This window comes from Zootermopsis nevadensis, unplaced genomic scaffold, assembly GCF_977971745.1.
Source record: "Zootermopsis nevadensis isolate Lab colony 2312 unplaced genomic scaffold, Znev_1.0 Znev_ptg000002l, whole genome shotgun sequence".
NCBI lineage: Eukaryota > Metazoa > Arthropoda > Insecta > Blattodea > Termopsidae > Zootermopsis > Zootermopsis nevadensis.
The window spans coordinates 10,552,582-10,567,307 of NW_028259134.1; the positions used below are offsets into that span (position 1 = coordinate 10,552,582).

The 14,726-nt window shown below is 35.5% G+C and overlaps 1 protein-coding gene across 6 annotated transcripts in view; it reads right to left on the reverse strand.

Moving 5' to 3' along the window:
- The window catches only part of CYLD (ubiquitin carboxyl-terminal hydrolase CYLD), a 32,122-nt gene extending 17,440 nt beyond the window's left edge, over positions 1–14,682 (reverse strand). For 2 of the 6 annotated variants that reach the window (XM_087355232.1, XM_022072007.2), the window contains exons 1-5: positions 13,715–14,670; positions 11,436–11,781; positions 9,295–9,461; positions 8,222–8,354; positions 4,622–5,326 (exon numbers count right to left, since the gene is read on the reverse strand). In XM_087355232.1, the coding sequence (XP_087211358.1) occupies positions 4,622–5,326; positions 8,222–8,354; positions 9,295–9,461; positions 11,436–11,781; positions 13,715–14,224 (1,861 nt within the window). In that variant the 5' untranslated portion in view covers positions 14,225–14,670. Of the gene's footprint in view, positions 1–4,621; positions 5,327–8,221; positions 8,355–9,294; positions 9,462–11,435; positions 11,782–12,763; positions 12,830–13,714 lie in introns of those variants that run through there. The other 4 variants (XM_087355238.1, XM_087355243.1, XM_087355249.1 and 1 more) reach the window with 4 other exon arrangements.
- Positions 14,683–14,726: the final 44 nt, after the last annotated feature.

Here is a 14,726-nt window from a genome sequence, read left to right on the forward strand (position 1 = left end):
AAAGGCATTAGTGCTCTCAAAACCTCACAAAGTACTGCCAGACCCCTATATCAAACTGTAAACTGCAGCTAAAAGGCCACAACAGGGAAATTTCTGCACACTATACAACTCAGGAACGTTAAAATTAACAAATACTCTGCTAGTGTAATAAAAGAAAAGTTTCTTTTTCCAGGCTTTTATGGATTAACCCTTTTGGTCTGGTCCAACAGAATTTCTTCTGAAATTATTAATCCTTTTTAGATATTTGGTAGACACCTTGGTGAGGAGGTCAGCACACTGCAAGAATCTACCTACACAAGACAGGAAGACATGAACAAACATCCATCACCCAAGTGGAATTCATAAAAATTGTGTTCAAGCAGCCCAAGTACAAGCTTAGACAGCGCAACCACTGTGATCAGTGAGAGCAATGTTTCTGTCTTCAAACGTTGAGGGTAATTTCAATTACAGTTTGCTATGATCACAAATAAAATTAATACACTAAAACAGACGTGATGGATTAAATAAAATAACTTAAAATTGAAGAATGACATTCCTAACATTATCACTGTTGAGAAAAAAGTCTCCTAAACATACCTACTGATCTACATTCTTCTGCTGTAACTGAGAGTACACATACATTTTTATACTGGTACTTATGATGACCTGTAATTTATATAAAGAAAGATAATCCATTTCAGTCCCTTTATAATATCCTACACTGCACTTGATAACAAACCATCTTCTCTATTTATATGAGAAGTTTTGAAATAATATTTCATAACATCTTTACTCCTGTGAGACTTGAGGTTTTCAGTGTCAAGTGGGTTATTGCAGTGCGTAGTCTGGTAGAAGTTTACTGATGTTTCAGAGGCATTTGCCCTGGTGATGGAGGCAACAATCATACTGCTACCAGACTACATGGCACAACATCCCAGAAAACAGTAATCTTAATCTTTACTTTTGTCCTTACACCAAATCTGCAATACATTCCTGCTAATATTAGCATTCCCATATTATTTATGATTACGGTTCACCTCACAGCTACTGTAATATCGTCTTGAGAGAATGTCATAATTTAGTTCTAAGAATTATTGCAGTAGAGAAAGTAACAACATAAGAACACACAGTTCACATTTTGCTTAATGCTTATTGAATGAGACATGGCATATCAACATGTACTGTGCATCATAACTGAAAATTATCTCAATTAAGTTGCATAACAAACAGAAGCAATAATCAATTTCAATTTCTTTTCAGAAGTTCGGAGATTTTTCAAAATCATATTATGACAAGGTATCAACAGCATAAAATAAATTAAAAGATAATTATGAACGATAAGAATCATGGAAGAATGGAAAGCAACTGTGTATTTTAAGGCACTATTTCAACATGTGCTTGGAGTGACAACTAGGAAAACGACAAAAATACCTTACTCTCCCAGCCCATATTTGAAACATGGACCTCCACAAGATTCAACAAATCAGGCATGCTAACCATACACCACACAGCACTGTACCATGTCACTGGCTGATCATATTTTACAGCATAACACAATCTGATTTTGAATGCATAAAATGCATGGCAACATAACAAAGTTTTACAAAAAATTGTACTCCCTCACTTAAATCTGTTTAGTTAAACAGGTGAGAATGAATATGAACTCCTGTAATACATCAATTTCTTTTTATTGCTAAACTCAAACAACAACCAATCACACACATTTAAATACTTAACTACCTACACTCACTGTCTCTGTACCACAAAAAGACCACTTACATTCAATTAAAGACTTCTGTAAAATAATGAAGCACATGGTATCTGAAAATCTGATCACATTTATATGGCCAACAACAACAAACTTTGAAGAACTTACAGAATCCACATGGCAAAGAGTATTTGCAGCTCTCATGTGGAGCAATTCATGTCCCTTGCTTGTTTCACACTGTCCCCAGGCTGGCTATTTTAAACTCCGCTTGCTAAATATAGGTACAAAAAACTCACTTCAAAGACAGTTTTGATTTCATATAAATTTTGAAAACTATTATACCTAATGCCCATAATTTTTCATGATACCATGTATAAATGTTCACAGAAAGAATTAAATGGAGTGTCAGAAAGTGTAATATTTTAATTGGCCCTAACTTACAACAGCATTTCTCCCCATGTGTTGGGCAGTCTGCCAGATGTGTGAAATGATGCATCTTCCTTCAAGACTACAATAAGCAAACATTTAAAAGTGAAGCACATTAACAACCAACAGTGGTAAGAATATAAAGGAAAAATGCATAAAAAAAGACTATTCTAAAATTTATAGAAAAAGTTTTGGGATTTGATATGGAAAAGAATGGATAACATGTTTTTAAAATAATAATGTTCATGTAAAATGTGCCACTTCGAATTTGATGCACTTAATTGCACCCATCTGGACTTATTTTAGTGGCTTTCAATGCTATTCAGTTATTTGTCAAGAACATATAAAGAGAATAGGATGAACATTTATTTTCATCCAACAAAGTAAAGTCTCTTTCTTAAAAATGTTAAGCCTGTGAAACGCCAAGTAGCTCAATAGAGTAGAATCTTCCTTGAGAACATTATACCTGATCAGCTAGTCAAGAAATTAGCAACATTTTACGGAACTTGAAGGTTCATTACCATGTCACTATCAAGATCCAGATGAATTCAGTAAACATGCTAATAGAATCTTTTTTCAAGTATTCATCATCATCATGGTTTCATGGTATTGCTTTAATCATCTTCCTAAATTTCAAATTCGAATTTGGTTAGAAAAGTTGTATCAATACACAAATTTAGAAATTTGGCATCAAAACAGTTAATGATTATCTTTGTTATGCCTAATAAATAAATAAATAAATAAATAAAATGCAAACAAAGGGGACAAGAAAATGCAGTATTCTGGAGACTACATAAATGTATTCCCAGGACATCACTTAATCCAGAGACATATATTGTGGAAGTGTAAGAGAAAGTCTGCTGAATGAATAGAATGAGAACAATAGAGAGCAGAAACTGTTCTTACTGCAGGATTTTATGGTTTCAAATGTCATTTCAAAATTATCATTTCTGTAAAATCACACACAAATAAAGACATAAACACAAATTTAATAAAGTTCCGACATTACACAACTCTTCTATATGACTAAAAGCAGTTCCTAAAATGATGTCACTGACTCTAACTTGATTTCATAAGAGAAAAGTATGCAGTCATAGATTACAATGTCTTAGTTGGATATTCCATTACTGTACAATGTTGCATTCACTTTTGTGGTTATATAATGTCTCCATATAAAATGCAACCCTTACTACTATACATGAAACCCTTCATGCACAAAACAACAAAATAAATGGTAATATTGGATTCTTGAAGCCATATCTCATTGCAGCAGCTGATGCACTGCTTCAGATTGTAAACATAACTTCAACTGCTTTGTCTCTTGATGAGCACTTGTAACAGACAAACACTTCCTGTGCTGGTCAGACTTTAATCCTCCGATACCTCAGAATATTTAAAAGAAACCTCACTGTGCAGCTAGGAGACATTTATATATTATATTATTTAAATGTAATATTTTAAAAAACTGTTGTAAAACCAAATTAATACAGAATTTCACAGTCTAATACGGCTCTCCAGGTATCAGAATTTCATATATTATAATGATATTATGGAAAGCCTTAGGTGGCAACATGAAACGCTTTGACACACAAAAGATGAATAAGCTTTCACTCTAAGTAGTGAAGTGAAATGTTTTTAAAAAAAAAGCTGTCCCACTATGAGCCATGTAGGCACTTGGGGGGAGAGGAGGTAAAGCTCCTACTCATTCTTGACCTCGGCATTAAATGAAGGTGAGTGGTCAGCATCACGCCCCGGCCGCGCTTTACCCCCGGGATAGGACCCCGGTACACATTGGATATGAGGCTGGGTGGGCCCCAGAGCCGGTCTGGACGCAGAGTCTAGAGGAAAAATCCTCTGACCCCGTCGGGGATCGAACCCCAGTCGTCCAGTCCGCAGCCAGTCACTATACTGACTGAGCTATGCCAGCTCATGAAGTGAAATGTTTTACAAGTATAAAATCTAGGGTCATAGCCAAGCACAGACCACCATTCATATACCAAACTTAAGTTCCTTCTTTTGACTATAATTCTGGAATAAATGTTTATACATAACATACTCAAAAGCAGGACAATGGTAAACTCACATTCACTCATGACGATTACTTAAATACTAATAAAGAAAAAAAAAAGCTTGAAATAAGCATGTAAGTACACTAGGGCAAGAGCTACAAGACTGCAATCTGAGAAACAGCAGTGGCATATAAACACAAGAGCTACAAGACTGCAATCTGAGAAACAGCAGTGGCATATAAACACAAACAGTTTAACACATATACTGCATGCATCAATATCTCTTACTGAAGTCAGTGGCATACAATGTGCAAAGAGCCAATATGGTTTACTGAGGGTATAACACTTTAGCAGTACGCTAAAGCAAAGCACAATCAGCTGGACTGCACAGCAGTAACACACAGTCTATACAGATTAAATGGATACATATCTCTGACTGCTCCTACTGTCTCTCTCTCTGACACACACACACACACAGATACTCTACTTTTATACATACCTTGGTCTGGTACTGTCAGTAACTTCTTGATGCCCTCGCCACCCACTTCCAAATGAGCATCTGCAGTGTTGTTCAATTTGACTGGTTTCCCTGAAGAAGTTTTGGGTTTTTTCTCCTCCTTAATTCTACTCTTGTGCTGGTTGTTCTCACTAACTGGAGGCCATAATTCACTAAGAAAGTCATCTGGGCTGTGATGTGACTGCAGGTCCTGTGAGTAGGAATGCCGTATCTTTCCTTCCGTCGGTTTGGCTATCCTGTCCTCACATGTATGTCTGCTGCTAGGAATGTTTTCACTTAGTAAATAATCTCTTGGGTTAGCCTCACCTATCGGGTAATTACTAAGACTGTATGTAGTTCTCTTCCCAACATTATTATTTTTGGAATCTTTGATGTTATTTTTATTGACATTATTAGCCTTTGAAGTCACTGGACTGTGGTTAAAGTTTGATTCTGAAAAAACATATTCTGACTTACAGATGTTGTCATAACCATCTTCAAGTGTCAAATCCTCCCTGGACTGAGAGTTCTTTGTAGCATTATCTGTTAGTTCCACTAAATGAGGGCTCCACAGAAATGATTCTGAGCACTGAGCCCTTCGAAGGGCATCTGATTTCCATGAACTTGTGGGCGGGTTGCTGTGACTGGGTTTCAAATTATTACAGTTTTCAATCAACTTGATATTTTTCACTTTCTTTTTTACAAGATCTGAAATAAAATCAAACACATATAATTAATTTTATATATATATATATATTAGACATTAAAGCAGCCATTCAATTTTTTTCTCAGTATTATAATGCTAACATTCTTTGAGAAACTAAAGAGTGAACTAAAATCCTATTATCACATTAGAATCTAAGATTTTCCCTGCACATAATTACCTAGCAATAGTGTGTTACATCACTGATCCCAAATCAGAGATAACTTTCCACTGGCATCTTAATACAGGGTGATTCAAAAGGTTAGGGCCAAACTGAAGGAGCTTATGAGAGAACAACTTTCGATTAGGAATCCATGTCCTCCGAAGTTATCCTGAGTCTGTCGAGGCCGTTGAAGCTAGGGAAGTCTGATAGCATACAGCTGAAATAATCGTACTTTGGTATTCTCCTACTATCTTAATTTTGAATCACATGTATCCCGTCAGATTCTACAGAGGCTCCTGGGCTATTTACATTGTGTTTGTGAGTTGATAGTGACTGGTGTATTGCTGCTTTTGTAATCTCGTGTTGGTTATTTGTGAGCCCAGAGGCTCCTGGGTTGTGTTTGTAAGATTGCTAATGTAATCCCTGTACATTAACAAAGAAACAAAAATAAGCTGTGCCCATGGTGTGGTGGGAACCGCATAACCATGTAAACGACTGCTACTTCTGTATGATTCCTCTTGTCATCGGCATAAACAATAATAAAAAACATGCTTTGATCTATCCAAACATCCCCTCAGCCATTCGTCCTATACCCCACAATCATGAACTACCTGTACCTGTCCCTCCTACCTCCTACACAGCTGAATGCGGCGAAGAATGCTCACCATCACCACCAGCAGATGACGCCATTCCAAGATCATCGACATCTCAAGATAAAGAGTTTGTGCCAGAAACGTTACTTTCTACATCTCACAGAGTAACTCAAAGTAAACTGAATGATCTAGTGAGAGATTTAGACTTGCTTAAGTATAAGGCAGATTTGCTAGGATCACAACTTAGGCAATGGAATGTACTTGAAGAATATGTTAAAATAACCTGTTATCGTGTTCGTTAGATTCCTTTACAAAAACTGTTTTCCATGCAAGATGATCTCGTATTTTGTGATGACGTAGATGGTCTTATGGATGCCCTGCATATAGAACATAACCCAAATGAGTGGCGGCTTTTTATAGATTCCTCAAAAGTCAGCTTGAAAGCAGTATTATTGCACAATGGCAATAAATTACCCAGCATTCCTATAGCTCATGCGGTACATATGAAAGAGACATACGATAACATTAAACAATTAATTAACAGGGTTGATTATGACAAATATAAGAGGTGTATATGTGCAGATTTAAAAGTGGTGCCTATCATACTAGGCCTTCAGCAGGGTTACACAAAATATTGCTGCTTCCTGTGTGAGTGGGAGTCATGCAAGGAATATACATTATGAAACTAAACAGTGGCACCTTCGACAGAACTTGGAACCAGGTACTAAAAATATTGTCCGTGAACCACTGGTAGATCAAAGCAAAATAATACTGCCAGCATTGCACATTAAATTGGGTCTGATGAAAAATTTTGTAAAAGGAATGGACCGACTAAGTGAAGGTGAAATCAAAGAAGGAGTTTTCTTAGGTCCCCAAATAAGAAACCTGATTGTTGATGAACATTTTGTTGACATTTTGATGGGAGAGGAGAAAATTGCATGGGAATCCTTCAAGTCTGTTGTTAGGAATTTTCTTGGAAACAATGGGGTGCCAATCTATAGGGAATTAGTAGACAAATTATTGAAAGCATACAGTAAAATGGGGTGCAATAATTCTCTTAAAATGCATTTCCTCCACTCTCACTTGGACTTTTTCCCTGATAATCTTGGATCGGTTAGTGATAAACATGGCGAATGATTTCACCAAGATATTTCTACTCTTGAAAGGCGTTATCAGGGGAAATGGAGCGCATCAATGATAGCTGATTACTGCTGGTCGGTGGTAAAAGATGCCCCTGAGGTAAAATACTGAAGACAGGCCAAAAGACAATGTCTATAAGGTAGGTGAAAATTTTTAAACATTTACATATCATATGGACGAATTTATTGGTGATATTTTACAAAGTACAAAATATCTTCAAAACACGAATTAACTAAGCTTCCTTATTGTCATTTTCGAATTTAGCGGACGGAAATACATAAGAATTGATTAGTTTCATTTCTGATATATACAACTCATTAAAATTTGTTGTCTAGTGTTATCAATGTCAAATACCCTAATGACTGGGATCAATGTAATGCATACAGCCTACAGAAGAATTAGCAATTCTTTTATCACGACTTTCTCCAATATTTTGATAACATGAAACACACACAGTTTGTCTTTCTCTGAATGTATTTCTACACCAATATATCTGCCAGCTTTCAACAAAGTTTTCCCTATATTAGAAATGATAAGTATTGTAAAACAAGTTTAAAACTCTGATCAATGTCAAGACAGAAAACAAGTTAATAAAGCATTTCCTTATAAACATGACCTTTAGATAACAAGCTCTAGATCATAAAGGGGACCACTAAGAGACGGTATAAAAGTTTAATTCAATTATATTCATATTTGTGTAATCAGAATCATCATATCAGACTCAATGTTTAGATCTTGGAATAGACATCAGATAAAGTTTTATCTTTGTCTGTAGTGATAATGACAGAAAAATGTGACTCAAATTAGAATTTCATTAATTTTAATGCAGATATCCTGTACCAAAGTTTGTTAGAATATGCAGACAAAGTCAAAATGTTTCATGTGAAGACATTGACATGCTATATAATTTCCTAAGAACATATCTAATGAACAAACAAAGTACAGGAATTGGAAATTTGTCTGCTCATTTCACTTGCAAAAGTACTTGCTGAGTGGAGGAGTACCTGCAGAAGGTGATCCAAAGAAATCTTCTGCTTTCACAAGACTCATCAGAGGTATGAATTGCCCATGATTCTTCTTCGTGTGAAAGAATTGCTGTTTCTTATATGTACCAGAACTATTTCCAATAGGTTTTTCCTGTGAATAATAAGGCAATATTTTGTTGTAACAGTCAATCAGTTAACCCCCTAAATGAAGATTCTTCCATGTGGGTGAGGATTTATGGAATTATACCAAATTTCAGTATCTACTTATACTTAACAAAGTGGAAAGGTGAACACCATAATGGTATACAGATAATTATGAAGTACAAAGTTATTTAAGTTTTACTATAAACCTTCCAAAAGAACACATACAAAACTTCACTTTTTGGTCATTTTCCAGCACATCATCTGTTCACCCACTAGAACTCTCTGCAAAGACCATTTACTGTTAACATGTCTAATTTTTTAAGCATGTCTGTTTAGCCATTCATTATTACATGAAAAATGTGAGGAGTAAATTTCTTCTTCTACTAATATGTTATCTTCTCACATTCATTTCTATACAATTGTCCTTCATAAGAGACAATCTTCAAGATGGGATTTGCACTAAGTACCCGCTGAATAAGCGTCACATGCATTCATTACCACAGAGAAAATGTGTGTGTCATTATAATTCATCTTTCAAGCAAAAGATTATGAAACATATACCATTTAAGCCGAGTTTATAATTCCAAATACTTTTTGCCAGAAATATAAAATTGTGGCATCAAATATATCTGTTTACACTGTAAAATCTTACCTTGTTATCTTTTAACTACTGCTGCTCACTGGCTGACTTGTTCTCATAATTGTAAACATTACCAGTTACCTCTGACAAAAAAGTTACTTATAGTCAACACACATTTAGAAGAAAATAGAAGACTTAAGATGTAAAATGCAACATACCAAAACTGTACACATCATTAAGATGTCATTTTGGGTTTTACACGGTAGTGTAAATACAGCTTAACAGCGGGTAACTGAATAAGGAACACATATTACATTAATATTTCAAAATATTGTTCTCACAGTGTGTGAAGTTTGTGAGCACTTACAAATTCAACTCCAGCCATCAAGTCACTCTTCAATGTATGACCATCGAGATGGCCAAGCCAACGAACAACACCTTGTTCAGGTTGGGTATCTAAGATCCACACAACCTGATCACCCACTTTAAGTGGCACATTACCAGGGTCAACACTTTCTCCAGTAACATCCAGATCTAGAACATAATCACAAGATTAATAAAAAGTATATGAATATATACACAACTTTTACTGTCTTGTCTAATACACATTTCAACCTAACCAGGTCATCTTCAGACACAGAGACTTAGATGTAAAAAAGACCTCATACACAGATGTTTGTGCCTTTAAGTGTTCTGATGCCACTACCCGTACTTGGGTTTTACAGAAATTTTCATGCATACTGGAGTATAACTTACACAGGCATAACTTGTGTAGAGAGCCACTGGTTGTGAATCATGTGCACAAGAATAATTTAAGGCAAAGTTCTGAAATCAACAGTGATTTTAATGCTGATAAAGAACATAATCCACCACATTTTAGATTGACCCTTAGCAATCTAGCTAGTTCATTTTAAGTTCTAAAAACAATTTTAAGATTTATTGTTTACAATGCAAAAAAGTAAAACAATATTTGTATTACCAATTTTGAAATGAAAACAAAAACCACACACTATGAAATTTTAAAAAAAATAATACCGACCTGTAGGTACCAAAGTTAGAAATAGATTGGACCCCAAAAGATTAAACTAAGTGAATTGCAAGAACACTCAAACAGAAAAGCAGAAATTACAAGCACATATATGATATTATGTTTTCACAGCAAGTGAACACAATGAAGCCTTCATGGGGAACCAACTATGAGAGTATGGAACTAGTTTCCAATATCCTAATTAATAAAATGTGGTTATATGACACACAGAAACACCCACTGCTGATAAAACCTGCTTGGATCATCCTGCCACTTCATGAACAGCAGACATTGAATGAGTTAATGCTCTGGTTCAAGATGACAGACACAAATCACTGTAACTCATACAGCTGACAAGTTGGACATCAGTTGTGAATCTGCATATTCCATCACCTACAACGACCTTACTTTTCATAAAATTATTGCATGGTAGGTGGTAAAGCATCTTTACTGATAAGCAAAAATGGGTAAGCATGGAAACATCCATGCAATTTTTCAGTGATACTGTAAAGGAGAGACTTTCCTACAACAGACTGTCACAGGTAATGAAACGTGGGTGCACCACTATGAAGAACTTGCAAGGAAATATCAAAGTATGGAATAGAAATACACATCACTACTCAGGGCCAATAAAGTCAAAAGTGTGCCCTCTGCCACAATAGCAATGTTTATGCTGTTTTGAGAATTGATGGGCCCATCCCCATACACTACCAGCACTGTGACCAGTCAGTCAATAGTGCACAGAACTGTGCCACACTTGACAAACTAAAACCAACTATTCACAGTAAACACAGGAGAATGCTGACAAAAATTGTTCTGTATCAAGACACTGCTTGACCTCATACAACAGCAGTGACTGTAAAACAATTCAAAACTGAAATTAGAGCTTCTTCCTCAGCCAGCATACACTCCACATCTCTCACAATCTAATTCCCACATTTTCAGACCACTAACAGATGTATTACATATACAAGAATTTAAAACAATGAAGAGATTGAGGTGCATACATGACTTTAAGTACAACCAAAAATATTCTTCACAGATGGCATCAATAAGCTCATGGACAAAAGAAAAAAATGTAAGAAGCTAGGGGATTATGTCAAAAAATGATAGTACACTTGTTCGAATGCCTGCTGAAGAACAAAATAAATTTTCATTTTTTCAATTCCCCTCATATTATGTTGCATGTTTAATTATTTACTGTTTAATTCATGATGCAGTAGCCCAGACTATACAGCATTTAATGATAGAATTAATGAATAATAAAATGGAAAGAATGTGGAAGAAAGTGGCTCCAGCCTAATTTAACATACTATCCTAATGAAAACCACAAAAAACCTCAACCAGAACAGCCAGTCTTTGGACCAAAATTTGAACTAAAGACCTCCTAAATCTGAAGGAATGCCAACCACTCAGATGCAATGTTTGGTATATCAGACTATGAATTTCCATTTTCATTATATTCATTGTAAAATTCTTACCAATCAATTTTTCAGTTTTCTCAAGCTTGAGTGATTTATTGTTCCTAGGAATGCATTCCTTCTCCTTCAGATGAAGTACAAGGGTTGTTTTGAAGTTACCCACATCATGGCTCCCTCCATTCTGATGCAACCTTCGCTCATTGGATGGCATGGATAATTTGGATGGAATGGCTGTAGCTTCAGAACAAATTTCACTGTTCTCTAAGGACTTGCCAAGGTTCAGAACTTTTGGATTCTTGTATGGCACAAGCCTGTTCAAGGCAACAAAAACACCAGCATTGTTGGGGCAATAAAAGAATCGCTTGCCAAAAATGCATCCATCATTTTTACCTTGAGTGCTGTGAACCTAATTTGGGAAAGATATGAACATTAGATTAGTAACTAAAAGATATGAAGATGAAATTAAAGCTGCCCCACTATACGCCATGTAGGTGCTTGGGGGGAGAGGCGGTATAGCTCCTACTCATTCAGCATCAGTGTCACGCCCCAGCAGCACTTTACGCCCAGGAAAGGACCCCAGTACCCATTAGATAGGAGGCTGGGTGACTTTCTATTCCTCTTAATTTGGAACATAATGTAATCCATACACAGCAGGCTGAAATTCTGACTACAGATGATTTCATACCTCACATAGAAGCTGGTTCTTCATTAATGTAACAGAATAGAATTTATTTACACTCTACAGATCCTTCATAGGCCCAATCCTAGGATGTAGAACATGTCATAGCACAAATACAAACTTTTTCTAATAAAAATATAAATTACATAGTTATGACTGTAATTGGAATGTAATATAATATGTAAGGAGACATATTTCTACATTCCAAAATAATTTAAAGCACCACACTGCAGAAATTAGCACATTACAATTAATAACATGAAAGATCACATTGGCCATTCATTCCAACTTCTGGAAACAGTAAATTCTAAAAAGGTTTTATCTACTTTCCATAATAAAAATATAAATTACATAGTTATGACTGTAATTGGAATGTAATATAATATGTAAGGAGACATATTTCTACATTCCAAAATAATTTAAAGCACCACACTGCAGAAATTAGCACATTACAATTAATAACATGAAAGATCACATTGGCCATTCATTCCAACTTCTGGAAACAGTAAATTCTAAAAAGGTTTTATCTACTTTCCATAACTTCTTGACCCACGAAAAATTAGTAGTCTTTCTGTTAATAATGAATCACATCCACACTGAAGGTAAAGCTGTCAGATAAGCCTAAAAGTTCACACAACTATTGCTCTACAAACAGAATACAAAAAATATTAAAGTGATTATACATGACAACAAATTAAAACAGGCACACCTGCACACTTGATTCAAATACACCACTTCCATTAAAAGTACAGAATTTCATGTGATCATCCAGTCATGCATCAAAACAGCTACATGATTGCTTATCACAGACTACACCTGGTGATAAAGCTGACAACTTACTATAAATACTGGAAAGTTATCTTATGCATTGTAAATTCAAGTGATAATTTATTTTCATCCAAGCTTTCTAATGTCAACTCAGGAGATATGAAAGGAAGTCTATTATCGCCAATTACAGCTTCAGACAGTGTTTTATGAAACAAAGAAAACAGAAGAAGGGGCATGCATTGGGCAGAGAGCTAAAAGAATATGAAGACAAAATTTAAACATCTAAGAGTGAAGCAGATGCTATAACAAAGCAAAGTGTTAACTTCTATTACATAAAGGGACAGCAGTAGAAGTTACCTTGGAAGTAAAGTATGTCTTCCTACAAGTATACAAACTTGAATAATTTGGTGACCTCTGACTATCAACAGCCCACCTTTAAATGAAAACTATCAGCTCATTCTATCAGCCTAGAATGACTAAAGTCAAGTGCTATCAGTAAATATTGCTCAAATAATTCATCCTCAAAAGAGTACATGTTCAGTTTGGGTTTGCCCTCTAATGAATACCTCTGCAACCACATTCAACAGTGTGTAAAGCAGCAGTTATCGCTGTGAGTGGGTATAAGTACTGGTTGTCAGTTTAAATGGATATGGTATGATATACTGTCAAACAACATACATTTTTAGGTATATGTGAAGTATGGTTCTCCTAGAACGTGTTAGAGAAAACTTTACCATAAACGTCCAGGGGCCACAATTCATAGAACATGGGCATCCACTACAATATAACTATTTTAAAGAAAATAAATGTAAAGTACAACAAAAATGTTCCTATATCATAAATCTGTATTATTCAGAGATTCAAAATAAAATCCAGAACAAAAGAAAATTACCAAAATTTCAAGACCATAATAGGTACCATGTCCCATCTCTGGAACTGGACCCTTGTACCGGACCACAGCCAGCTCTGGCTCCCAACTTGAATCCTGAGTTTCAGAGAGAAGCATCACTTTTCTCCCAACTTCTATTGCTGCCAGTTCACGAAAAATGTGTTCGTTTTGCAATAGTGTAATTCGAAGAGAGGGCTCAAACACAGCTATGATTGAAGTCAACATAACAGGATCCACAGGCAGCAAATGAAACTTGGAACATAACCATACATCTTCTGACCCTTCATCCAAAGACCTTTCATCAATAAGTCGTACTGCCACTTTCTCACTACCGTGTTTTTTGGATATAACTTCTACAAGTGACCCAAGTCGAATTACCCTATCAACTTCTTTATTCTTTACATTTTTATTTATATCAAAATCTAGCCTTTCTGCTACAATGTTGTCCTTTGCAACACAAATATAGTTATCAGTTTTCGGTTTAGTCTTGCAGGAATTGCCTACTTCAGTCATTATATACTATTACTAAATGTCTAGCGCCCATGTACTTCTCACCATTCTTCCCTTTACAAATCACATATGGCCAGGACAAAATATGTTAATGTAGCAAAAACAAGTTCTATCTTCAATGTACAGCAGTTAGTTACGCCTGGGGCCTACACTAGATTCGTCCCATAAATGTTATAAAATATTTAATGATAATAACAGCAGAAATGTTGGAAATATACATGAATTCAATCTACGAAAGGGAGGGACCATGTTTAGTAGGCTAATTTGACATTCAATGCTAAAATAAGCACACACTATTCTGACTAAAACAGTCACTACATATACAACAGCATGCGTTTTAACGTCTGTTCACACACTCTGATATACTAACGTTGCAAGTGTTAGTTTTTATTAACTTCAACACACGTTCATTGCTAACCAAACTTCTATCCATCAGCCATCATGTATACCTGCATGACGTAATCACCTGCAGAGTACTATATGATCAAAACAATGTTTAAGGGGC